Here is a 26,046-nt window from a genome sequence, read left to right as displayed (position 1 = left end):
GGCAGGCTTTGCGCGGGGCAGCTACGGGTCCTCGGAGGCGACCGCGCGGGGCCTTCTGGGGGCCGCAGTCCGGGCGTACTGGGCGGCGAGGGCCGGACTCGGCTTCCCGACGGGCTGCGCGGCGGCTGGGTGGGTGTCGGCGGGGCAGTCCGGCGGGCAGCGGCGGTTCCGGTGCGGCACAGCGGGCGGACGAGCGAGGGGGACGAGCTGAGCGGGACCAAGCGGGATGCGGAGCCGCCGCCGCCGCTTCCCCCGCCTCCTGAGAGTGTGAGACCCGCCGGGCCGCGCCCCCTGCCCAGGCCCGCAGTCCGAGCATTCCGAGCGAGGGCCGGGCCCAGCGCCGGCCGCGGCCGCGTCCCCGTCCAGTCTCCGGCGGCCCGCCCCCTGCCTGCGCCCCCTCCCCATGCGCGGCGCCCATGCGGACTGAGCCCCGCCCCCCGGCCCCGAGCCCGCCGAGCGCCGCCGCCGGAGCCCGCGCCGCCCACCCGCACCATGCTCAAGTGCATCCCGCTGTGGCGCTGCAACCGGCACGTGGAGTCGGTGGACAAGCGGCACTGCTCGCTGCAGGCCGTACCCGAGGAGATCTACCGCTACAGCCGCAGCCTGGAGGAGCTGCTGCTCGACGCCAATCAGCTGCGCGAGCTGCCCAAGGTGAGCGGCTGCCCGCACCTGCCGCCCAAAGGCGCGTCCCCAGCCCCTGGTTCCGCCGGTGGCAGAATCTGCCCGGGCGAGCCACCGCAGCCTCCAGCCGGCCCTGCTGGTTTGCACTGGCCAGGTCCCCACCCCAGCCAGCCCCACCCTCCTCTCCCAGCCGCCCTGGCTGGCGCAGGTGGCAGCGCTCATCAGGTGCTTGCCTGGGGATAGCGATTGTCACCGCGCCTGGAGGAGGAGCCTGAGAATGAAAACCATAGGGATTCGGGGAGGTCGATGGGATTAGGGTGGAACTTGGATTCAGGTGACTGATGAGTACTACTTGTTGGGCTGTTCTGGAGATGGGGTCCAGGCCTCCTCTCCTTTTCTTCCTGGGTGCAGGGGTGAGTGGGGGAGCCCTCCTGATGTGGCCTTTGCACTCGGATCTGCTCGCTGTCCCTCTCTCTTTGTCCTTGCTTCTCATGGTCAGTTGCTCTCCTAAGGCTCTTCCAATTAAGGAGGTGGAAACACAGATTAAGAAGTATCTCTTTTCTGGAGATGGGGTGCTGAGTGGCCAATACCTAGGAGTTGGGTGTCCCAAAGAATGTGACCCTGTTCTGGCCCTGGCAGTGACAGCACAGTTCTCCGTGGCCACCTGCAGGCTTTGCACATAGCACCATGCCTGTGGTACTTTGCTGTTTTTGTTAACGTTTTTGGGGGGAGCATTTGCTGAGTTCTTACTGCAGAACCACGCCAAGCTTGTTATTGGGATGCAGTAGCAGAGACCAGTGTGAGCCCTTGGAGGGTGGCAGAAGTGGTTCGGGGCCTGGGTAGGCCGAGATAAGACACAGTGCAGGGGATTGGAGTTTTGTCTGGTCACCAGCAGGTGTCTTCTCAGAGCAGAGGCTGGTGTGAAGAGTGGAGGGAGGTGGACACAGTGGGCATGTGCACCGTGTGTTTCTTTGCTTTTCTTGCCACAAACGGGGTGTCATGGTTAGACCCCAAGATCCTGTAGCAGGCAGAGGCCTAGGGACCCTTGGCTTGTGATACCCACGTGTCCAGGAGCTCTTCTCTGCTCTGGAGTGGCCTCTGCCACAGAGTCCGTGTCCTCCCTGCCCACAGCCCTTTTTCCGGCTGCTGAACTTGCGCAAGCTGGGCCTGAGCGACAACGAGATCCAGCGGTTACCTCCCGAGGTGGCCAACTTCATGCAGCTGGTGGAGCTGGACGTGTCCCGGAATGGTGGGGAGCCTGGGCAGGGGCTGGGTGGAGTCTGGGGAGTGTCTGCTGGGGCTGCAGACGTCCTGCAGGCCATGGCAGCTGTCCACTGTGATCCTCTGTAATAGATATCCCTGAGATCCCAGAGAGCATCAAGTTCTGCAAGGCTCTGGAGATCGCGGACTTCAGCGGGAACCCCCTTTCCAGGTGGGTGGCAGCCTGTGGTGGGGTCGGTAGGGGCTGTGGATCCCACAGCCGTGGTCTGGTTGTCCGACAGCTTCTGCTTCCTCCCATCCAGGCTCCCCGATGGCTTCACTCAGCTGCGCAGCCTGGCTCACCTGGCCCTGAATGATGTGTCCTTGCAGGCACTGCCCGGGGACGTGGGCAAGTGAGTGCCCTCGCACGTGGAGTCAGGGTGGGATGGGGGGCTTGGATTGGCCCTGCCCCTGCCACCGTTGCCTGCCTTCCTCGTGCCTCAGCCCTTGGTCTCTCTTTTAGCCTCGCCAACCTGGTGACCCTGGAGCTCCGGGAGAACCTGCTCAAGTCCCTGCCAGCGTGAGTGTGACGGGCATTCTCCCAACGGCCAGGGCAGGGCTACAGCCTAGGGACCAGAGCTGCATGGCCCCACCCCCACCTTGCTTTCTCTGCAGGTCCCTGTCTTTTCTGGTCAAGCTGGAACAGCTGGATCTGGGAGGCAACGACCTGGAAGTGCTGGTGCGCAGAGGCCTGACGGGGCGGAGACCGGAGGGCGGGCCAGGAGAAGCAAGGGCAAAGAAAGGGGGACAGCGAGCAGATCCAACAGCAAGGGGCACATCAGGAGGGCAGGCAGGGGGAGCTGGGCATGGGGCCATGTAGTCTCCTGGGCATGGCACAGCAGGAGGCCCTGCCCCGCGGTCACTATTCTCTCTGTTCCTTCTTGCAGCCGGACACTCTGGGGGCTCTGCCTAATCTTCGGGAGCTGTGGCTTGACCGGAACCAGTTGTCAGCACTGCCCCCGGTGAGTCAGGGTGGGGCTGGCCCCCTGCTTCGCGCCCATCCGCACTCTGACTCTCCACCTGCCTGCAGGAGCTTGGGAACCTGCGGCGTCTGGTGTGCCTGGACGTGTCGGAAAACCGGCTGGAGGAGCTGCCTGCTGAGCTCGGCGGGCTGGTGCTGCTCACTGACCTGCTGCTGTCCCAGAACCTGCTGCGGCGGCTGCCCGACGGCATCGGTTAGTGCGCCTGGGGGTGCCCGGGTGGGGCGCACAGAGCCTGGCCCTGGGAGGAGCATGAGGCGTCGGGGCCTTGTGTGGCATGGAACACAGGAGGATCCTGAGTCTGCCCAGGCTCTGGGAGCTGTGCCTGAGGAGGGGAGGGGAGGTGGGACCCTGGGGCAGCCCCGAAGGCTGAGGAGGCAGCTGGTGGTGCTGGAGGGGGCGGTGGAGCCTGTGAGGGCAGAAGGGTGGGCAGCGTCACTGGGGCCTGGTGTTTTCTCAAAGGAGGTTGGGTCAGGCTGTGGGGGCAAGGTAGGTAGGGTCCTCCTGAAGTATGGCGGCAGCAAGAGGGGCTGGGGGCCTCACTGTTTGCCTTGAGAGCGCCTTTAGCCAGGTGGGTGAGGCACGTCTGGGGCCTGTGCTCAGCCGTGTCACCCTGTCTCCCCGGTGCCAGGTCAGCTGAAGCAGCTGTCCATCCTAAAGGTAGACCAGAACCGGCTGTGTGAGGTGACCGAGGCCATCGGGGACTGTGAGAACCTCTCAGAGCTGATCCTCACGGAGAACCTGCTGATGGTAGGGTCCGGGTCGGGAGGCAGAAAGGACGGGGCAGTCGGGCGTGTGGAACAAGGGCGGGGCATCAGCCTGTGTGCGCTGCTGGGGGGTGCTGGTGGCAGCCTGACTCGTGGAGCCACTCGGGAAGGGCCCTTCTGTCAGAGCGGGAGCATGCTGGCCTGAGTGAGGCGGGGCAGCGAGGCCAGGGCAGGGCCCTTTGCCATTTACTGTGAAGAGTCCAGGTCTTGTCTTTTCCGGCACATGTTGTAACACTGGGGAGTGATTGCAGAAGAGGCAGGGGTAGGAACTGATTTGCCTGTAGGGAAGACAAGTGGGGAACAGGCTGCTCTCCCGGGGCATCTCCCTGCCCCTCACGAAGCAAGGCAAGCTGAGGCCCCGGGCCGGGGCTCCAGACGATGGTGCTGCCATCCCCAGGCTGGAAAACAGGAGCTAGCTGTGGGTAGGGTGTTCATGGGAGTTTCCATGGGGGCGTTCTCATTGAGGAGAGGGAGAAAGGGATTCTGGGGTTCAGGGCCCTAGGAAGGGGCTGGCCCTGAGCAGGCTGGAACTGGGGCCTGGGGCGCCCTAGGGATGACAGAGCAGACCAGTGAGGCACCAGACAGGCTCACAGGGTGTAGCCTCGCAGGTAGTCCAGGGAACCCATGGGAAAGGGCCGGGGATGACTCTGGTGCGATGTTTTGGTGGTGGGGACTGAAGGTTGAGGTCAATGGCCAGAGCTTGGGGAGCAGAGGGCATGGAGTGGGGTGGAGACAGCCTCTGTGGTCGGCTCCCCGTCCAGGTCTCCAAGGGCTGTGAGGGACCCTGGTTGGAGCTGAGCTGGAGTGTCTGTGCCCTCCCCCCAGGGGCTGTCATCTCCTTCCCAGCCCTAGCAAGCCCCTAGCGTCCTCTGACCTCCTCTTCCCGGCCAGGCCCTGCCGCGCTCCCTGGGAAAGCTGACAAAGCTGACCAACCTCAACGTGGACCGGAACCACCTGGAGACGCTGCCGCCCGAGATCGGGGGCTGCGTGGCGCTCAGCGTCCTCTCCTTGAGGGACAACCGCCTGGCTGTCCTGCCGCCGGAGCTGGCCCACACGGCCGAGCTGCACGTGCTGGACGTGGCAGGGAACCGGTGAGTGCCAGCCTTGCCCCACAGGCCAGACCGTGGCCCCAACGCCTGCTGACTGCCCGCCTGGCCCGCAGGCTGCAGAGTCTGCCGTTCGCGCTCACCCACCTCAACCTCAAGGCCCTGTGGCTGGCGGAGAACCAGGCGCAGCCCATGCTGCGGTTCCAGACGGAGGATGACGCCCGGACTGGCGAGAAGGTGCTCACCTGCTACTTGCTGCCCCAGCAGCCTCCATCCAGCCTCGGTAGGTTGTTGGCAACTGGCGTTTAGCGCGGGGTGGCCCTCAGGCAGGGCTCGGGGACCAGCCTGGGTCCTGACACTCACCTGCTGCAGAGGATGCTGGGCAGCAGGGGAGCCTCTCGGAGAGCTGGAGTGACGCCCCCCCGAGCCGCGTCAGCGTCATCCAGTTCCTGGAGGCCCCCACAGGTGATGAGGATGCTGAGGAAGCTGCAGCCGAGAAGCGGGTATGAGGGTGGGGACCTGGGGGGTGAACCTCTGCCTGACCCCTGCCCTGTGGCTGCTGCTCACCCCTGTCCCCACCGCAGGGCCTGCAGCGCCGGGCCACACCTCACCCCAGCGAGCTCAAGGTGATGAAGAGGAGCATCGAGGGGCGGCGGAGCGAGGCCTGCCCTTGCCAGCCAGACCCTGGGTCGCCCTTGCCTGCGGAGGAGGTGGGCGTGGAGCCACGGCAACCTGTGTTGGAGCTGTGGTGGTCTAGTCCGTCCTGGGAGTGGGGCTGTAAGGGCCAGGGCAGCACAGAGAAGGAACAAGAGATGAGGCTGATGACAGGATTTCGGGACATGGAGCTGCAGGGCCAGCTGGGTGAAGGGTGCCAAGGTGGACATGCAGGTTGTGCAGGGCAGATCTGTGGGGCTGGAGTACGGGGAGAGCCAGAGGTGGGTTTCCCTGGGAGCACAGGGAATGGGGTTTGGTTGTTGGGAAGGGCCTCTGGTGGAACTGGCTAGGGTATCATCGGCACCTGGGAAGGGGTTTGGGGCTGGGACAGAGCAGGCCTGACTCCCCTCTCACAGCTGTGACATGCGTGCTGTGGGTTCCTGGGTGCAGCCAAACCAGTCGTCTGGGCTGGGGTAGGGTGTGTGGGGCCGCGCATGGGAGGGGAGGAGGCTCACATCGGGCTGGGATACTTCTGGGAACTTGTGTGGTCCTTGTTCGTTTTAGGAAAGGCTTTCATTGGGGCTGGGCTGTGGAACCATGGCTTTGCCCACCCTAGGCTTTGGAGGCGTGTGGCTTCCTTGCAGGCTGGGCCAGGGAGCAGCTGTGACGCTGTGAGCCTATTAACAGTGCCTGGTCAGGGCAGTGGGAAGCTGAGGGAAGGACTGCCACATGAGGGGCATCCCAGGTGGCCAGCCTGTGAGTTGGGAGCCTGACCCCACTTCCCGCCGCAGGAGAAGCGGCTGAGTGCCGAGTCTGGCTTGAGTGAAGACTCTCGCCCGTCTGCCAGCACAGTCTCTGAGGCTGAGCCCGAGGGCCCATCGGCTGAGGCACGGGGTGGAAGCCAGCAGGAGGCCACGAGTGCTGGTGGGGAGGAAGATGCCGAAGAGGACTATGAGGAGGTGTGGATTGGCAGGAAGGGGCCGGGGGCTGGGCCTGCTGGGTGGGCGCCGCCTCCCCTGCAGGGCCTCAGCTGGGGTCGGTTTTGGTGCAGGCAGTGGCTGGGCCCTGCTGATGCTTGGGGGAGCTGCCCTGTACAGAGTGGCTGCGGGTGGTGCAGGGCCGTGCTGTGGGGGTGCCCTGGAGAGCTGCCACCCTAGGTGGGGTGAGGGTCTGCCCTGACAGCTGGGCTCACAGACCCTACATCCACCCTGGACTCCCTTCTGAATCCCTGTGGTCTCCCTGGTGTCAGGCCTTGGTGCACCCCTTCGTTTCCACCTGGGGCGCCGTGTGTCTCCAGGATGAGCCCCTGGCCCTCTGCCTTTCTCAGGGCTGAGACACGTGCCCCTCACTGGTCAGTTAATGCTGAGTCCTCATGTGGCAGGGAGCCTTTCAGAGCCCTTGTCTGTGGCCACACTGCTTAGCAGGGCCTTCCTGTGGAAGCACAGCCCCAGAACTGGGGCCACCCTCACCCTTGTGTCTGCACAGCCTGCAGTGCATTTTGCGGAGGACGCACTGCTGCCCGGGGATGACCGGGAGACCGAGGAGGGGCAGCCTGAGGCCCCCTGGACCCTGCCGGGCGGGAGGCAGCGGCTCATCCGCAAGGACACGCCTCACTACAAAAAGCACTTCAAGATCTCCAAGCTGCCCCAGCCGGAGGCCGTTGTGGCCCTGCTGCAGGGCATGCAGCCCGATGGGGAGGGCCCTGTGGCTCCCGGGGGCTGGCACAATGGCCCCCACGCACCCTGGGCTCCTCGGGCCCAGAAGGAGGAGGAGGAGGAGGAGGAGGAAGAAGGTAGTCCTCGGGAGGAGGAGGAGGAGGAGGAGGAAAGCAGGGCTGAAGAGGAGGCCAGCACTGAGGAGGAGGACAAGGAGGGGGCCATGGCTTCTGCGCCCTCTGTCAAGGTGGGTGTCAGCCTCACCCCTGCCTGACCCAAATTCCCCTGGCCCTCCTGGGCACCCAGGGCTGCGGTAGGGGCAGGGCTGAGAACTGACCCACTGGCCCCTGGCCACCCGGAGAGGATGGTGGACATGTTGTGAGAGTCGGCGTCGCGGCCACTCTCACCAGACCCCAGGCCTGCCCTGGCGTTGGTCTCAGTCCGTGCTTGGGGCCCAGGCCTGTCCTGGCATTGGTCTCAGTCCGTGCTTGGGGCCCAGGCCTGCCCTACCGTTGGTCTCAGTCCATGCTTGGGGCCCAGGCCTGCCCTGGCGTTGGTCTCAGTCCGTGCTTGGGGCCCAGGCCTGCCCTGGCGTTGGTCTCAGTCCGTGCTTGGGGCCCAGGCCTGCCCTGGCATTGGTCTCAGTCCGTGCTTGGGGCCCAGGCCTGCCCTGGTGTTGGTTTCAGTGCCAGAGGCTGCTCCGCTGGCCAGTATTTGCCCGACCTGCTGGCGGGCACAGAGTTCACAGAAAACAAGCGTGGCTGCCCACCCTTTGTGGGCCTCCGGGACCTGTCTGCACATGTAGTGGTCCAAGGGCAGGGTCTGTTCGTCTCCCAAGATCCCTGGGCTCTCCTGGGATCCTCCCTGCGTTAGGCACTGGCTGCAGGCCTGAGGCCCTGACGGCTCTGTTCTGCCTTGTCGGGCTCTCCTGAGGTGCCGCACAGGCCTTTGGGGCACCAGTGTGTCCCTCCCTGGCCCTCAAGTCTCCTCCATGGCTCACAAAGGGTCTCACCTGCTGTCTGGGCAAACTCGGATGTCGGGGAGTCCCTGGGTCCCACTCCCCTTGCCCTTGATGACACCCCGACCCTGAGTGTGGGCCAATGGCATAATAGCCGAGGGGGCCTGGAGGGGCCACAGCAGGGACAGCCAGGTGGGGCTCGGCTCAGCTCTGGAGCCCCTGGCGAGCCCTGCTTGTCCCCAGGTGTGCGGTGTCACTCACGTTTCCAGGATGGAGGTGCCCGTGCCAGGGCAGTCGAGGGAGCTTGGTGTGGTCTCCTCTGTCCTTTCTGCTCGTGGCGGGGGCTGGGTGAGGCGGTGGTGGCGGTCTTGGCGGTGGCTAACCTGCATGCCTCGCTGGTCCTGTCCTAACAGGGGGTGTCGTTTGACCAGGCCAATAACCTGCTGATAGAGCCTGCTCGCATTGAGGAGGAAGAGGTCTGTACCGCTCACTCCGCTCTGGCCGGGCCGCCGCTGGCCTCGCTTCCCGGGCTGGGGCTCGGTCTGTACCGCTCACTCTGCTCTGGCCGGGCCGCCGCTGGCCTCGCTTCCCGGGCTGGGGCTCGGTCTGTACCGCTCACTCTGCGCTCTGGCCGGGCCGCTGGCCTCGCTTCCCGGGCTGGGGCTCACGCCTCTCCCCGCCCCTGTTGCTTGAGCGCAGATCCCTCCCAAAAGAGCTCTCAGATTGAGCTGGGCTCCAGGATCAGGACACCTCCTGCCTGGGGCAGCCTGTCTTGGCAGGGGCAAGCGGAGAGGCTGGTCTGACTCCCGTCAGCCGCCTGTGGCACTCTGAGCCTTACCTGCCTGCAGAGGCAGTGCAACCCTCACCCTCTGGAGGGTGGCGGGGGGCCTCGGGCCTCCATCACCCAGAGGTGGGCAAGCCCCAGCCCACCACGCTCTGCAGAGCAGTGCCCTCCTGCTGGGGTCTTGGGGCTTCTCCAGCTGGCATCTGTGCTGGCCCTGGCTGGTGAGTGGTATGAGGCCCCATTCAGCTGCCCAGGGAAAAGCTGGAAACAGCGTCTGCACGCCGGTGGGTTCTCCTGCAGAGAGCATAGGCAGCCGCACCGAGGCCCTCCCTGGACACCCCGTTTGTTCTGTTTCCAGCTGACCCTCACCATCCTGCGGCAGACTGGGGGCCTGGGCATCAGCATTGCGGGCGGCAAGGGCTCCACACCCTATAAGGGGGACGACGAGGTGAGCACTGCCCAGGAGGGCCTTTGCACTGCCACCGGCCCATCCCCACCGTAGTTCACACCAGCGGCACACAGGCCCCTTGCCCTGAGAACACTCACACACTCCGTGGACACGGGCTGGGCCCAAGGCACCAACTGTCGTGGGATCCCAAAGTCCAAGGGCAACCTGAAGGTGCCTGGGTCTGTCCTCCCTTCGCAGCCCCTCTTCTCTCACCAGGTGCCTGTGTACCAGGCTTGGGGCCACGAGCCCTTTCTCGGGGTTGACCTGCTCCTTCCCTGGCACTCAGGATCCCACAGTGGCCGGAGCGCAGTCCTCCTGCTGGCCAGGGCTAGGGGCTGCTGGGAGTGGGTCTTCCCCTCCTGGGTCTTCTGCAGCAGGGGCAGGACCACGGGCCCCTCTCCCTGGCTCCTGCCAAGCTCATGTCTGTGCCCTAGGGCATATTCATCTCTCGGGTGTCCGAGGAAGGCCCTGCGGCCCGGGCTGGAGTCCGCGTGGGTGACAAGCTCTTGGAGGTGAGTCGGGAACCTCTCAGCCCCGAGTGGCAGCTGTGCCCTCTGGAGGTACACAGCCCCTGGTATTAGTGTGCTGGGCTGGCTTCTCCCAGCCTCCCCAAGAGTTCCAAGCACAGGACACCAAGACTTCTGGGTGAAGCCACAGAACCTGTAAAGCCCAGGAGAGAGCCGCCTGGGCCTCCATTGTCACCCTGGCTCCCATCTAGTGCCCTGGTTGCTCATCTTTGTTCTTTGGGTACAGGTGTGTTTTTCTACCAGTGGGTAGGGCAGCAGCTGCACTGGGCACAGTGGCCTTCACAGGAGGGGCCGCTCCTGGGCTGACCAAGAGGGGTCAGGCTGCTGGCAGGTCTGGTGGGGTTTGGACCCCGTATGGGAGCCCTGGAGCCCCCGCCTGGGCACCTGGCTGTCCAGCCTGGGCATGGGCATCAGGGGGCTCTAGAGAGGTGTGCGCCCTTCTTGTAGGGACACACTGAGGACAGGCGAGGGCCCTGGAGCCCAGCCAGGAGGCGTCTGCTCAGGGCTCAGATGCTGCATCTGCTGCTCAGCTCTTCTCCTAACCTTTGCATGGGAACTCCCGTTGCTGGGTGTTGGGGTGGGGTGTGGGTCGGTAACCCAGCGATCTCAGGTGTATGTGGGACTGCTCAGATGGGCAGGAGGTATCCAGGAGCAGGGCCATGTGTGTCCTGGCCGTGGGGGCATCTGCCTGCCTCCCGTGGCCAATCTGTGTCCTGGCCCTTGGGCTGCCCATACCGGGTTTCTGAGGACCTGGTAGGGCAGGGGTCAGTGGTGCCCACGAGGAACCTTGTGGGTGAAGGTCTAGGGTGTCAGAGCCTGGGGCCTTTCCCCTTGCCCTGTGCTTCAGTCTCTCCATCCTGAAGGGAGCGTCTGCAGCCCCCAGCGTGTGGCTGTAGGTGGCTGCACTGGGTCCTGACATGCACGTGGCCTCTGGCCCGCAGGTGAATGGCGTGGCTCTGCAGGGCGCCGAGCACCATGAGGCCGTGGAGGCGCTCAGGGGGGCAGGCACTGCCGTGCAGATGCGAGTGTGGCGGGAGCGCATGGTAGAGCCTGAGAACGCGGTCACCATCACACCTCTGCGACCTGAGGACGACTACAGCCCCCGGGAGCGGCGGGGAGGGGGGCTGCGCCTGCCCCTGCTCCCAGCCGAGAGCCCTGGGCCCCTCCGTCAGCGCCACGTGGCCTGCCTGGCACGCAGCGAGAGGGGGCTGGGCTTCAGCATTGCTGGCGGGAAAGGCTCCACGCCATACCAGGCTGGTGATGCGGTGAGGCCAGGGCTCAGGGCCAGGGAGGGCTGCTCCAGAGCTGGCAGCCGCACCCCAGCCTCACCAGCAGCCCTTCCTCCTTCACGCTCCCCTGCAGGGCATCTTCATCTCCCGCATTGCCGAGGGCGGTGCTGCTCACCGTGCGGGTACACTGCAGGTTGGCGACCGTGTCCTCTCTGTGAGTGGGGATAGGCCCCACCCTGCCCACCCATGCCCCCTGCCCCGCCCTGCGCTCTCTGTCCCATCCTACCCTTGGGCCTCCCTGATTCGGGCATGCTCCCACAGATTAATGGAGTGGACGTGACTGAGGCCAGGCATGACCACGCCGTCTCCCTGCTGACTGCCGCCTCCCCCACCATCGCCTTGCTGTTGGAGCGGGAGGCTGGGGGCCCTCTTCCTCCCAGTCCTCCGCCACATTCCTCCTCACTCCCCACCGCCGCTGTTGCCATCACCAGCACCACCACCACCAGCATAACCACTGCCACCCCCGGGGAGCCTGGGTTGCCGAGCCTGGCCCCCAGCCTGCTGGCCGCCACCTTGGAAGGGCCATACCCAGTGGAGGTGAGACACAAGCCCCCACCCAGGCACCCACCCAGCTTCAGCCGTGGGCACTGGCCCTCCCAGGACCTGCCCTCTTGCGGCCCTGCAGTCTTCTCTGGGTGGGAAGCCGGCCTGCTCGCCCTTTCCCCTGCAGCCCCTCGAGGCGGGGGCTCTGCCCCACAGCCAGATTCCTCAGTGTGGTCCCCTTGACACAGTCTCCCGGCCAGCCACATGGCCACAGTCAGCAAAGATGTTGTCCTCATGCCGTGTGCCTGCCTGGACAGCAGAACGCTGGTGGCACAGAAACCCCCGTGGGCACATCAGGGCAGCCCCCGCCCACTGTCCCCACGGACCAGGATGGACTCTTGGGAGCCCTCCCACACCCTTTCCCTGTCCTGACCGAGGCCTGTCCTTGTCCCGCCCCGCATCCCCAGGAGATCCGTCTGCCAAGAGCTGGGGGCCCTCTGGGGCTTAGCATTGTCGGAGGCTCCGACCATTCCAGCCACCCGTTTGGTGTCCAGGAGCCTGGTGTGTTCATCTCTAAGGTAGGGCAGCCCATCCGGGCGGTTCTGTGAGAGGCGTACCCATCCCAGGTACCAGCGCAGGTCAGCGTGGCCTCAGCCACCAGCTGCCACCCTTCTCCCTGACAGGTGCTCCCGCGGGGCCTGGCCGCTCGCAGCGGCCTAAGAGTTGGGGACCGCATCCTGGCAGTGAACGGGCAAGACATGCGGGACGCCACGCACCAAGAAGCAGTCAGCGCCCTGCTCCGGCCCTGCCTGGAGCTGTCGCTGCTGGTGCGGAGGGACCCGGCGCCCCCGGGCCTACGGGAGCTGTGCATCCAGAAGGCGCCCGGGGAGAGGCTGGGCATCAGCATCCGCGGGGGTGCCAGGGGCCACGCCGGCAACCCCCGCGACCCCACAGACGAGGGCATCTTCATCTCCAAGGTGAGCCACCCCACCCCAGCCCGCCCTGGGTCCCACCCCCCAACAGGTCTCTCCCATTCCACATCTCCCCACAGGTGAGCCCCACAGGGGCGGCCGGGCGCGACGGTCGGCTGCGTGTGGGTTTGCGGCTGCTGGAGGTGAACCAGCAGAGCCTGCTGGGCCTGACGCACGGTGAGGCGGTGCAGCTGCTGCGTGGTGTGGGCGACACGCTTACTGTGCTGGTCTGCGACGGCTTCGACGCCGGCTCCTCGGCAGCCCTGGAGGTTAGCCATCCCGCCCCGGAACCAGGCCTCCCTCTGGCCCAGCTCAAGGTGGCGTGAACCGCTGACACCTCTCGGGGCGGGCGACGGGTCCTCTGTGCCTCTGGGTCTGGGAGGTGCTCTGCGGCTCTGCATCAGCCGTGAGGGGTAGGGAGCTGGAGGTAGGGCCCTCCTTTCCTTTCTGCTGAGCTCTGGCTAATCAAGCTGTCCGGAGGCCCAGTCCAAGTAGGATGAGGCATGTGAATGGATGGGGGGAGGGGCATGAGTTTGGGGCACACTATGTGGTCTGGTCCTAAAAGCAGCTGAGCCACCGGTGACTCGTGCAGAGTCCCACCAGGCTGCTAAGGGATGTCTCTGAGCCTTGCCCAGAGCCCACCAGCCAGGCAGATTCCTCGGGAGTCCGAGGGTCCCCGCTCCTGTGTCCAGTGGCACCTTTCTCCTCTCAGCCCGTCCTTGGGCCATGCCTGACTCCAGCGAGCCCCTCTGGTGACCCTTCAACAGAGAGCTCCCTCCCCAGGATCTCCTGCCCAACTGCTGGTCCGTCACTTCCTGGACTCCAGAGCAGAAGCCCAGCCTGGGAGTTGGGATGTGAGGTGGGGCCCCAGGAGTCCTCCCTAGCAGCACGGCCTGAATCCTGGAAAAGCCTGGCCTCTGTCAGGGGGCTCCCATCTCCCTCCCGTCGTCTTCCCCATGCTGTCCCAGGGGGTCTGCAGCAGGCCTCAGCAGCTTCCAAGGGCTCTTCACCGGTGCCAGGGTGTGCAGGCTGGCTTCCCGCCGGAGTGGGCTGCAGGGCTGCAAGAGGGTGGGTCCTGGGAGGGCCGGCACCCATAGCTGAAGCTGGGCGGATGCCTGGGCGGGGGCACATGTCTTCACCTGGAGGGGCCACCTGCTCCTCCCAAAGGGTATCCCTGCTGGTCACACAGGTCCACAGGGGGCAGGTGACTGTCACCTCTCCCCACAGGCACACATGGCTTCCTCTCCGTAACAGCCTCTGGGATGGGGCGGCCCCTCACATGGTTTTGTCTTGCAAGGGACCTCTGGGATGGTGGCTTTAGGCTGACAGCCACGGAGTGTGTCCTGACCCACAGCCAGCGTGGGGGCCCCTGGTAGGAAGTGCATTCGTAGTTTTCGCTCCACAGCTGGACGTTGGGCTTGGGGCGGGCTTGGGGCGAGCTTGGGGCTGGCCCCGGACCGGCCCTCACCCACCTCCCCTCCTGTCCTTGAGGGAGTCCGGGTGGTTTCCAGGGAAGGATTTATCTGAGGACTCAAGCCCTGAACCATCTGGTTCTCAGAAAGGGCCTTGCCTTGTATTTACTTATTTTAAGTAGATGTCTAAACATGTTTTATTTGATACATTTACTCATGAAGTTTTTGTTAGAGAAAGAGAGAGCACGCGCTCCCTTGGGGAAGAGTGAGGTATGCAGAAGGCAGGGCTAGCGCTGTGTCTGTAGCCGGCATGCATCCACGTGCGGCACTGCTGTCGCCACCGGTTTCCTTGCATCTGGCCGGGTCCCCCACGAGCCTGCCGTGACACCGGAGGGGCAGGGGTCTCAGATCTCACACTCTGGCCCGCGACGGATGGAGCCACCATACCCTCCCTGGTGTTGGAGGCAGATACTGTTTCTGCTGTGTTGGGCAGGCCAGGGGCCCCGAGCAGTGGGGCTGAGAGCTGCGTCCAGCTCCCCTTCCCCATCATGGCTGCCTCTTTCCCGCGTCCGTCCGTCTTCCCGGGGGCTCGTCGTCCGCCCCAGCACTGCCCTCGCGCTCTGTTGTTGCCCTGGCTCCCGTCCAGCGCCCTGGTTACTCATCTTGGTTCTGTGGGTACAGATGTGTTTTTCTCCAGCTCTTGCTTATGTTTTTCTTTAAAAAATGGGATCTTTTGAGTTACAAAAATCTCAATTTTTAAATTAAGTCTTATGACTCCTTTATGACTTCTGGATTCTGGTTTTTTCCTTGAGAAGATCTTCCCTATTGCAAGATTACAAAAACATTGTCCCGTTTTCTTCTAGTATTTCTGGAAGTTTAAACAACATACAGCTCCGTGGTTCACCTGGAATTGCTTTGGCGAGGTCTCGCTTGTCACCTAGGCTGGAGTGTGGTGGCACAATCACAGCTCACTGCAGCTTCCGCCTCCTGTGCTCAAGCCATGTCCCCACGCCCAGCCCTGGAATTGCTTTGCAAGTAACTGGATGCGTAGCTGTCCCCGCAGTATCGATTGAATAGTCTGTCGCTTCCCCAGTGATTTGGGGGAAATGTGGCCTCATTGTGTTCAGTTCCTGTGGGCTCCAAGCTCTGTTTCTGGACGTGGTCCCAGGGAGCTGTGAGCTGCTTCTGGGCCACGCGTTTAAATGCCTCACTTTGTAGCAGGTCTCATACCTAATCCTCATCGGCAAAGTCACCGATTCCTTTTTCTTGTCTTGAAAAGTTTCTGTGGTCATGTGTTTTCTCTTACAAATGAACCTGCCGAGTTCTGTGCAAAAACCGACTGGAATTCTAGGATTTCACATACATGTATATATATACACATTTTGAGAAAGGGTCTCACTCTGTCACCCAGGCTGGAGTAGTGGCGCGGTCGCTGCTCACTGCAGGCTCAACCTGCCGGGCTCAAGCGATCCTCCCTCCTCAGCTTCCCAAGTAGCTGGGACTACAGCCGCACCACCACACCTGGCTCATTGTTTTCTGTAGAGACGGGCTTTTGCCATGTTACCTAGGCTGGTCTTGAACTCCTGGGCTCAAGTGACCTGCCTACCTGACTCCCCAAAGTGCTGGGGTTCCAGGGATGAGCCCTGCGCCCAGCCTTGGGGTTATCTCTATGTTGAGTTTTTCTCCAGGGTGTCGCCAAGGTGGCTCTTGCTTTCCTGGTAATTCTCATCAATCCTCACCTGGATTTATAAGTCTGCTTCACCTCTTGGCAGAAGCCCGGTCACCCTTCCCACCTTGGGCCTCTCCTGTTTCCCCTCCTGCAGAGCCCCTGGTCCTGTGGAGGTGGGGGCTTGCTCTAAGGGACTTTCATCTTACAGTGTGACATTTGCTGTAGACTCTTACAACGTTTTTTAAATTGATTGGGGGGGTGCTGTTTCTATTTATAACCTGTAAGAATTGTTATCTGAAGCGGGTGTTGAGTTTTCTGAAGTCCTCTTATCTGCTAAGTAGGGTTGGTTCGGCCCATGGAGGTTTCATCAGCAGGCTTGGGGCTTGAGAGAGAGGAGCGGGTTTCACACGTCAGGAGTCCACGCCATGTCTAGCTTCTTGGCTTCCCACAAAAAGCTCGGCAGCCGTGGCGCGGCCAGGCCTGTGCTCCCACGGGACCTTCTGTTTCTGACTCCAGAGCATGGGCGTGGGGGGGCTTCAATTGGTGACCCCTCCCCATTTTTCTTAGGCCACTGGACTCATCTGTGTGTGTCCGCCTGGCCCTGCGGGCATCGGTTTGCCCGTTGGGTTCCGTAACTTTCTTCTCACTATGCAAGCCCATCTTGGCATTGGCTCAGGAGTGCCTGCACGTCCCCAGCACTCTGGAGCAGTGGCCCATGTTTGTTTGTCAGAGCTTAAGTCTCCTGCATTCTAGTACTGTGCATTTTTGGGGGTCATGCATAGTTCATCTAAGCCTGGCCCTCACTTGCTGTCGGGCCTTGGGTGGGCGCTTGACTTTACTCCTCAGTCTCCTCGTCTGTACAATGGGTCACCCACGGTGCCTGCTTCTCGGGGTCGAGAGGATTGATTCAGTAAAGACCTGCCTCGCCATGGTCGGCGCCAAGACCCCTGCGCAAACCTAGGTGGCTGTGCGCTGTCTGAGAAGACTTGCCCGCTACCCCGCGTGTTTGGCATGAGGATGCAAGTCCTCTCCCACTGGGCCCCTCCTTTGCAGTCACCTCCCTCTCGGCCCTGCTGTCCGTGTCCTCTTCCTCCTGGTCATGCTGACCAGGGTCCTGTGTGTTGATGGCCTTTTCAGAGCCCGCTTCTGAATACTGATCAGGACCACCTCTCCCTTGTCGTCATCACCATTACAAATAGAACTTCAGAAGAGACTGCCGTTTCTGTTGGCATTTCCTTGATTTCCACTCTCAGGGAGAATCCTTCAGTCTTTCCCACTGCATCTCCGGCTTTTAACGTTTCTGCAGATCTGTCTGTAAAGGAGAGATCACTAGCTCTGTTTCTGTCCTGATGTGAGCTCCTGCAGGAAAGACCTAGGAAGATCAAATGCTTGGTTCTTCCCTTTGTCAGTTTTTAGAATAACAGGCTGGGGCCCTGGAATCTTCCAAAGGTGGTTCCTGAGGTGTCTTTCTGTTTTTAGGGTTTTCGTGAACTCATGAGTCTTTGTTTTCCTGATGGGTTTCAACATAGCGTTCCCTTGATGTCCCTTGATCAGGCAACAAGGCCCTGCATCCCTGTGGCATGACCCTGTCATTCCTCAGCTGCTTTGACAAGGCATTCTTTGTATCGCCTGTCCCAGCCCTGGATTCCACCATTTTTGTGTGGGACCTCGCCCCTCTTGGCGGGAGCTGGGTGTAGAGCTCCTAGCCGTGGGACCTGGCCCCTCTCTGTGGGAGCCGGGTGTTGGGCTGCTAGCCGTGGGACCTGGCCCCTCTCTGTGGGAGCCGGGTGTTGGGCTGCTAGCCGTGGGACCTGGCCCCTCTTGGCGGGAGCTGGGTGTAGAGCTCCTAGCCGTGGGACCTGGCCCCTCTGGTTGGGAGCTGGGTGTAGGGCTCCTAGCCGTGGGCCGGGTGTGCTCAGGACTCAGGCACTGCTGTGGCCTCTGCAGCAGATGGAGACTGAGAGGTGGATGTTTTTAGAAAGAGAAAAAATCATGAGTTTGTACTGTTACATTTAACTCATTTAAGATTACAGGGTTTTTACTAACTTTTGTGATTTTCTACTTTTTCTTATGAAATCTTTCCTTAATTTCACAATTAGCTGAGTGTGGTGGCATGTGCCTGTAGTCCCAGCTACTCAGGAGGCTGAAACAGGAGGATCACTTGAACCCAGGAATTTGAGTCCAGACTGGGCAAGACAGACTCTTAAAAACAAAAGCAGCAACACCAGTGGTCCGACTGAGAGCAGGAGCGTGGAGAGGGGCTGAGTCCTGGCGGCTGCTTCCTGACGGTTCACCCTGCTGGGACGTGCAGTCCGCATCCTGTGTTCTCAGCCACTTGAGATCATTCTGTGGTTTTGCTACCAACTTGATACACAGTTGGGCTGATTCCTTTCAGCTTTTAGGGTGACTTTTTTAAAATCTTTTTTTTTTTTTTTTTTTTTGAGACGGAGTCTCGCTCTGTTGCCCAGGCTGGAGTGCAGTGGCCGGATCTCAGCTCACTGCAAGCTCCGCCTCCCGGGTTCACGCCATTCTCCTGCCTCAGCCTCCCGAGTAGCTGGGACTACAGGCGCCCGCCACCTCGCCCGGCTAGTTTTTTGTATTTTTTAGTAGAGACGGGGTTTCACCATGTTAGCCAAGATGGTCTCGATCTCCTGACCTCGTGATCCTCCCGTCTCGGCCTCCCAAAGTGCTGGGATTACAGGCTTGAGCCACCGCGCCCGGCCCTTTTTTTTTTTTTTTGAGATGGAGTCTCACTCTGTTGCCCAGGCTGGAGTGCAGTGGCATGATCTCAGCTCATTGCAACCTCTGCCTCCCGAGTTCAAGCAATTCTCCTGCCTCAGCCTCCCAAGTAGCTGGGATTACAGGCGTCTGCCACCACAAAAAATCTGTTTCTTAATTGTGTAAATATTCACATGGTTCCAAAGCTGAAATTATATAGAGTCACTTCAGAAGACCAGCCTCCATCTCTGTTCCGAGGCCACCATCTTTATTCATTTTGGTTTATTCTGCCATTTCTTTTTTTTTTTTTTTGAGATGGAGTCTTGCTCTGTCGCCCAGGCTGGAGTGCAGTGGCCGGATCTCAGCTCACTGCAAGCTCCGCCTCCCGGGTTTGCGCCATTCTCCTGCCTCAGCCTCCCGAGTAGCTGGGACTACAGGCGCCCGCCACCTCGCCCGGCTAGTTTTTTGTATATTTTTAGTAGAGACGGGGTTTCACCGTGTTAGCCAGGATGGTCTCGATCTCCTGACCTCGTGATCCGCCTGTCTCGGCCTCCCAAAGTGCTGGGATTACAGGCTTGAGCCACCGCGCCCAGCCTATTCTGCCATTTCTTTCTGAAAAATATAAGCACATACATAAATGAGTTTTAAACTTAGAGAAAAGTTGCAAAAACAGGACAAAGAACCTGTGACACTCAGCCCTATTCATGACTCAGCCACTGCGCGGGATGCGCTCCGTTGCGGGAGCCTCCCTCTAGTCTCCTTCGGGTGGAGTGTGCCTGTCTCTGCTGATTCCTCTGACCTTGACGCTTCTGGTGGGCATAGGCCCTCCCAGCTTCCGGCGGTGATTGCCCCCACGCTGGGTCTGATGCCCTCACAGGCTTCAGCGTGTGCATCTTGGCCGGGATTATCACAGAGCTACCATGTGTCTCTGCGCCTCCCACCAGGGCTCACTCTGATGCTCTGAACCACGAGGTCAGCCAGGTTTCCCCCTGCACTTACTCCTGCCCCTTGAAATCAGCAAGTGTGGGAGGTACTTTCAGAGCACATAACAGGCTGTTTCTCATCCAGTTTCACCTGTGAGCCTCAGCACCTTGATGGTTCTGAGCAGGCCCCGAGGTGGTTGGCAACAGTCCTAACCCACCACTCCCACACTCATCAGGCAGCTTCCTGCCACCGAGCTTTCCCTTTCTCCCAGTTTACGTGTGTCTGCTTACCTGTTCACGTGAGCTCACGAGGGAGCCCATTTCATTAACAAGTGAGCTTCCATTTTATTTCATGGGCAACAGCCGTTTACCATCATAATTTATTTTGATGCTTAAATTGTCCCAGACTTGGCCCACAGAAGGGGCTTGAGGACCTGAGTCATTCTGATACAACCTCCACCCTCAGCACCTCCTCACCTTCTGCCTCCAGCCTCCAGGATGTGCTGGGCTTCTCTCCTTGCCCTGCCCAGCCCTAGAGTCAGCCATTTCTCTCAGGAGCGCTGGATCCTTTTAGTGGAGAGTGACACTTAGAAGCTGCGCTCTGGCCCTGGACCTAGCGTTCTTGGGGCATCGTCTCAGGACCTCCCGGGGGCCAGAACTAGGGGGTAAGGGGGCATGCCAGTCATTCCCGAGGTTATTCCTGGAATGATAGAAGAGGATGAGCTCACCCGTGGCTGTCAGAGTCAGCACCCTGGTCTGCCTTTTCTGTGTTTGAGCAGCTCTCTCTGACAAGAGAGGCCGGGCTGCCTGTGACCTTGCTTCCCACCCTGCCAGCCCCCCTGCCTCTCTTGGACCTGTCCAGTGGCTGTTTGACTTAAGTTATTTCAGAAACTGAGAAGACAGGCACCTTGTTTGTTGTTTGTCCTCCTAGTTCTGTGAGAGCCTGAAAGACACAGTTAAGTCTCCCTGTATAACTGCTTTTATGACGCTCTCGTGTTTCTACTAGTGTGCTTTCTGTGTTTAGCTGCTTCCTTGTTGAGTGCTTACAGTTGATGATTGTATCATTGTAAATAGCATCTTCTGTGGTGACAGCATCCCCCTGCCTGCTTGACAGCTGTGACCTCACATCCTGTCTCCCCTGGCCTGAGCAACCCCTCTCTGTGCCTCCCGTGTGTTTGCCTGCCCTCTCTTTGCCTTCCCCTTACCATTTCAGTTGTGTTTTTAACCAGCAACAGCATAGGGCTGGGTTTGTCCTTCAGGCCACATTGAGAGCGCCTTGACTTCGCAGGGACCCCGTCCGTGATGAGCGTGATGAACAAGGCCTGTCTCCACCATGCTGCCCCTTCTGGCTGCTGGTGGCGGTGGGGGCTTGACGCACTCCCATTGCCCGCCTTGGGCTTGGAAGTGAGCTCTTCCCATGGTTCCGTCTGCCCGTGTGAACCCCGGCTCAGGATCCAAGTACATCTTGTGTCCAGCCAGAAGCCCCTGCCTGTGCTGGTCCTGTCTCCTTGGCTTTCCTCTGCCCTGCCTGAGCTCCCTGGGTGCCTTTCCTTTCTAGACTCCCCCTCCGCCCTGCCAGTCACTGGCTTGGGATAGGTCATTGAGCTCTGTAGGGTGCAGAGCTGGCCAGGCCTCCTGCATGGTGTCCTTTGTTTCAGAATCCCTGCCCAGCACTCACGCTGGGATCTGGAGCCAGCCTTTCCACCTGAGGGGGCCACTCTGTGCCATCAGTTCCAGCATCCACTACTCACGCCCCTCCTTCCCCCATCTTGGTGGCTGTCAGTTCTTCCTGGGGGTGACTTTACATAGCAAAGTGGCAGGCATCTTTGCTGTGAAGAGATTGCTCTTCACAACCTCGCCTAGTGCAGACATGACCACGTCCACAGCAGCCCTGTGAGCTGTGATGGGGACGGACCAGGGACAGTACTGCAGCATCCTGGGCGGGGGTCCAGTAGAATGCCTTCCAAGGCTATCCCGGCCATGCGGTCAGCCCTGCTGAGGGATGCAGCTCCTGTGTTCACTGTTGCTGGCTATTCTGGGCTGGGGCCTCATCCTGCCCCAGAGGTGGGACCCGGGCTGCAGTCCTCACTTCTCAGCCCACACCCCTCTTCTCAGGTGTCCCCAGGTGTCATTGCCAACCCCTTTGCGGCGGGCATCAGCCACCGGAACAGCCTGGAGAGCATCTCTTCCATCGACCGGGAGCTGAGCCCCGAGGGCCCAGGCAAGGTCAGAGGTGCCTGCAGCCGGCAGCCCCAGGGCCAGGGAGCCCGAGGCCGGTGGTGCCTGACGGGTCTGCTCTGCTCACAGGAGAAGGAGCCGCCTGGACAGACCCTGCACTGGGGGCCCGAGGCCACAGAAGCCACGGTGAGTGTGGTTGCCCTGCCCTCTCCCATCAGGGCACTGGAACGGGGTGCACATCGCCTGTGGGGTGCTGGGTAGTAACCCCCAGGACCCCCTCTCTTGCCCTGTGCTGGCCGGGTGCCGCCATGGAGCTGCTCCTGCTAGTGCTGTGTCCACTCTGCCCCCAGGGTCGGGGTCTGCAGCCCCTGAAGCTGGACTACCGTGCCTTGGCTGCCGTGCCCAGCGCTGGTGGCGTGCAGAGGGTCAGTGCCCAGTGTGCAGTGCCCCCCACCTCCATCCTGTTGTCCTGTTCATCGGCCACCGCAGGACGAACGCCAGGGCCGTTGGGGAGGGAAGCTTTGGGTGGGGGCTGGGATGGGAGGAGGCCACGTCTGACCTGCAGGCTACCCCAGCCTGTCACGTGCTTGTCACCCTCATTCTTGACCCAAGCTATGTTGGTGCTGCCCCACCCCCACGCTGAGCTGCAGATGGGTGACACAGGCCGAGGACCTTCTTGTACTCACCGAGCAGGCCGGGGTGGCAGTGTGAGAGCTTCACCTGCTGGCTGGAGGCGGAGGCTCCTGGGGGATTGGGCAGGCACACGGCACCAAGGGGAGGACGGGCTGGAGCAGCTGGAGGGGCAGGTGCTGGGGACAGGCAGGAGGATATGCAGGCCCTTCCCTCCCCTTAAAGATACAAATAACCCTCCCAGAGGGTGTGCCCCGCCAGCCCACCGAATGTGAGTGACTGAGGGATGGGCTCCGCCAGACCCTTGCCCAAGCGGTGGAGTGGTAGTGAGGGGCCAGGCAGGGTCTGGGGCTGAGGCAGGCCATTCAGGGGCTCTTGGGACCCGACCCTGCCTCCTCTGGCCATGGACTGCGCTGAGAGGGAGGCTCCCAGGAGGCCCTTCATCCTCATGAACAACAGCACAGCCATGGGGACAGCGGTCAGGGTGCCACTTGAACCCTGAGGGCTTCACACCACAAGTAGGGGCTCCCCACCGGCATCTCTGTCCCCGGCCCCTCCCCTGAGCCCTCCCTGCTCTCTCCTCCGGCTGTCCTGTCCGCTCCCATCTCTCCTGCAAAGCTCCAGCCAGCACACTGCCATGGAGACAGCAGCTGCCCAGCCCAGGCCCCCGCATCCTGTGGGGACGGGGACGAGCCCCTCCTTGCTGACCGAGTGTCTGGGGCGTCGCCTGGGCTATAGTCAGGTTGGGGAACTGAAGGGCTTCTGTGCCTTCCAGGCAAGCTCCAGGCCCCCCAGTCCCTCCTGCTGCGGGGCCACAGCCCTGCCCAGCCTCACCCCACCCACTGCCTACTTCTCCAGGCACCGTCTGGAGCAGCTGGAGCGAAGATGGCCGAAGCCCCCTGCTCCCCTAGTGGCCAGCAGGTGAGTGTCCCAGGTTAACGGGCGCACCCCATGGCGGGTGGAGGGCAGAGCAGATGGCTGCTGTGCACAGGGCCCCTCTTCCAGGGATGGGGTCAGGGGCTGGCGTGGGGTGCCATTGACTCTGGTCTTCCCTCTGCTACCATGGGGCCTCCTGTGTGAGGACAGCCAGGGACACTTTCCTGGCCAGAGCTGCCTGGTGATGGGGTGGGGGGCCTGAGCGTGCTGTTCTTGGAGGGGCTTAAGCTCCTGAGACCCCGGTCAGTGTCTTGGGCCCAACGCCTCCCAGGGCCCACCTGCCGCACCCCTTCCTGCCTTTTGTCTGGGAGTCCTTGCCCCCCCCACTATTGGCACCTCCCCCAACACACTGCCACGTGAAGGTGGAGGTGGCAGCACCCATGAGACCCAGCTCAGCCCCTCACAGGCAAGATGTCAGCCCCACCCAGGTCTCCCCTCTCTCTCTCTCTCTCTCTCTCTCCCCCCCCTCCCCCCCACTCCCTCCCTCCCCCTCCCCCCTACTCCCTCCCCCTCCCCCACTCCCTCCCTCCCCCTCCCCCACTGCCCCCTCTCTCTCCCCCTCTCTCCCCCCCTCCCCCTCTCTCCCCCCTCCCCCCCGTCTCCCTCCCCTTGTCTACCCCCATTCCTTGCCTTGTACCCCTGATCCTGCTCTCCTCTTCCCCCGCCACTGCCACCTGCCTTTTTTAGACAAAACCAGGGGTGATCCAGCCATTGGCTCAGGCGTGGCCAAGGGGCTCCCCAGCCCTCAGGGGCAGAGGTTGTCCCCACTCCGTGAGTGCTCTGTCCCATGGGTGGGGGTGGCAGAGCCTCCTTCCCTAGCAGGATGGTGGGTGGGGATCAAAGGCAGGCAGTGGGGACAGCCAGTGGCGAGTTGAGCACAGCTGCAGCCCTGACAGCTGCCCCAGCGTAGCTCACAGGAGCCCCACCCCCCAGCCGCCTTCCCCGCCTTCCCCGGATGAGCTGCCCGTCAATGTGAAGCAGGCCTACAGGGCCTTCGCGGCCGTGCCCACTTCTCACCCTCCTGAGGACGCCCTCGCCCAGGTGTGTGGGAGCAGCACCCCTCCCTGCTGCGCATGGTTGGGGTGGGTGCTCAGGGGCCCCAGTGTCCCGGAGGAATGCCAGCCAAACCTCAAGGTTCGCTCCCCCCAGCCCCCCACGCCTGGACCTGCAGCCTCCCCGGAGCAACTGTCCTTCCGCGAGCGGCAGAAGTACTTCGAGCTGGAGGTGCGCGTGCCCCAAGCTGAGGGCCCTCCTAAGCGTGTGTCCCTGGTGGGTGCTGACGACCTGCGGAAGATGCAGGAGGAGGAAGGTGAGGGGCACGGAAGTGGGCTGGGGGCCGGGTCTAGGCTGGCCCGGCCTGACCCACCCTGCCCTCTGGCAGCCAGAAAACTACAGCAGAAGAGAGCGCAGATGCTGCGGGACGTGGCAGAGGCTGGGGCCGAAGCGGGGCTCGCCCTGGACGGGGAGGCGCTGGGCGAGGAGGAGCAGGAGGATGAGGAGCCACCTTGGGCCGGCCCGAGCCCCTCCTCAAGGTGAGCAGCCGCCCACCAGATGCCCCCGACTCACCCCACGTGCCCCCCACACACACAGCACGTTCTGTCCCTTCCCCAGGCAGAGCCCCGCGTCCCCCCCACCCCTGGGAAGTGGCGCCCCGGTGCGGACGGCCAAGGCTGAGCGTCGCCACCAAGAACGGCTGCGTGTGCAGAGTCCGGAGCCACCAGTGCCCGAGCGCGCCCTGTCCCCTGCCGAACGCCGGGCCCTGGAGGCTGAGAAGCGTGCACTGTGGAGGGCAGCCAGGTAAGCCCCTGCCTGGGGTCCCCACCCCACCCTGCGGCCTTTCCCTGCTCCTGCCCCGAGTCACCCCTGCCCACTGTTCTCTGCAGGATGAAGTCACTGGAACAGGACGCTCTCCGAGCACAGATGGTACTCAGCAGGTCCCAGGAGGGCCGGGGCATGCGGGGGCCCCTGGAGCGACTGGCGGAGGCCCCTTCCCCTGCGCCCACCCCGTCGCCCACCCCTTTGGAAGGTCCGTGGGTAAGGGCAGGTGGGGGGGTCAGCCTGCTGCTTGGGCTGCTTCCAACACCCGCTTCTTGTCCCCCTAGACCTCGGCCCCCAGACCAGCACCTCCCCGGGACGCCTGGTGAGGAGCCGGTGGCTATGCCCTCCCTTCACCCCCAAGGCATGGGGGGGGTCTGGCCTGCCCCCACCCCCGTGGCCCTCACCCCCTCTTCCTCTCACTCTCTGCCTCTCCCCTCACGCTGTCCTTTCAAGCCCTTGTCTGGAAAGAAGTTTGACTACAGGGCCTTTGCAGCCCTGCCTTCTTCCAGACCTGTCTATGACATCCAGGTACCTGGCCTCCAGGCCTCTGCATGCCTGCCACCCTGTCCGTGCTTGCCACCGCCTCCATCCGCTCCCGCAGGGCCTCCCCGCGTTCTGCCGTGGCCCTGCTTCTCCATCCCCCTCCCCCCTTCAGCCGGGCTCTGTGGGCCTCAGGGCTGGGAGCCCACATGTGGGTGGTTTGGGGCAGGGCTGGCGCCGGCCTGATCAACACTCTCCCCATCACAGTCGCCGGACTTTGCTGAGGAGTTGAGGTCCCTGGAACCATCTCCCAGCCCTGGTGAGTTGGGGCCGGGCTGGGGTGAACTCCCAGGAGCCCAGCTGCCCTCAGCTCACTGCCCGCCTGTCCCTGCCCACCAGGCCCGCAGGAGGAGGATGGAGAAGTGGCTCTGGTGCTTCTGGGCGGGCCCGCTCCTGGCGCCGTGGGCCCTGAAGATGTGGCGCTTTGCAGCAGCCGTCGCCCTGTAAGGCCTGGGCGCCGTGGCCTGGGCCCTGTGCCCTCCTAGAGGAGCAGGCGCCTCCCCCAGACTTGGGGTGGGGGCCCTGCCAGCTCCAGCACCACCCTTGCCCCAAGTCTTTTAACCTGGGTGTTAGCATTTTAAAGAGACCCCGCAGGAATTCTGGCCTCTGACTAACTGCCCCACCCCAGCCGAGACCTCGGCAAGACTGTAACTAGTGATGTTTGTACAACCAAAGACTCTATTTTGTGGTTTAAGGAGAATAAAGTTGACTACATTTTACCTCCCGTCTGCCTGTCCACCCCCCCCGCCCACTAGCACAGACCCTTCCTGCCCTCCGAG

The 26,046-nt window shown here is 62.4% G+C and overlaps 1 protein-coding gene and 1 long non-coding RNA gene across 28 annotated transcripts; one reads left to right on the top strand and one right to left on the bottom strand.

The window, feature by feature from the left end:
* The first annotated feature begins 123 nt into the window (after nt 1-123).
* On the top strand, nt 124-25,986 carry SCRIB (scribble planar cell polarity protein). Of its 26 annotated transcripts, none has more exons than XM_045398848.2 (39): nt 124-651; nt 1,753-1,870; nt 1,975-2,053; nt 2,145-2,234; nt 2,345-2,401; nt 2,497-2,560; nt 2,769-2,843; nt 2,912-3,056; nt 3,493-3,611; nt 4,520-4,719; nt 4,791-4,957; nt 5,047-5,177; nt 5,259-5,384; nt 6,120-6,287; nt 6,814-7,230; nt 8,355-8,417; nt 9,084-9,173; nt 9,608-9,685; nt 10,642-10,965; nt 11,063-11,122; nt 11,251-11,526; nt 11,940-12,050; nt 12,156-12,449; nt 12,524-12,712; nt 13,156-13,302; nt 21,281-21,391; nt 21,473-21,529; nt 21,694-21,768; nt 22,832-22,894; nt 23,597-23,680; nt 23,843-23,950; nt 24,059-24,218; nt 24,291-24,441; nt 24,521-24,706; nt 24,793-24,935; nt 25,012-25,049; nt 25,181-25,255; nt 25,475-25,526; nt 25,607-25,986. In XM_045398848.2, exons 1-39 carry the CDS (start codon nt 493-495, stop codon nt 25,750-25,752), a joined length of 5,196 nt encoding a protein of 1,731 aa, XP_045254783.2. In that variant the 5' UTR covers nt 124-492; the 3' UTR covers nt 25,753-25,986. The 26 variants fall into 26 exon arrangements, with proteins under 26 accessions (XP_045254783.2, XP_045254782.2, XP_045254784.2 ...); XM_045398847.2 differs by having other exon boundaries at nt 11,063-11,143; XM_045398849.2 differs by lacking the exon at nt 8,355-8,417 and having other exon boundaries at nt 11,063-11,143.
* LOC102131445 (uncharacterized) lies at nt 18,536-22,404 on the bottom strand. Of its 2 annotated transcripts, XR_012416771.1 has the most exons (4): nt 22,030-22,404; nt 20,371-21,157; nt 19,643-19,865; nt 18,536-18,854 (listed from the first exon to the last, which is right to left on the bottom strand). It is a non-coding gene; the product is annotated as an uncharacterized lncRNA (long non-coding RNA). The 2 variants fall into 2 exon arrangements; XR_001493212.4 differs by lacking the exon at nt 22,030-22,404 and having other exon boundaries at nt 20,371-21,312.
* Nucleotides 25,987-26,046: the final 60 nt, after the last annotated feature.

Source organism: Macaca fascicularis, chromosome 8 (assembly GCF_037993035.2).
Source record: "Macaca fascicularis isolate 582-1 chromosome 8, T2T-MFA8v1.1".
Lineage (NCBI taxonomy): Eukaryota > Metazoa > Chordata > Mammalia > Primates > Cercopithecidae > Macaca > Macaca fascicularis.
This window is presented reverse-complemented; position numbering and strand designations above follow the sequence as displayed.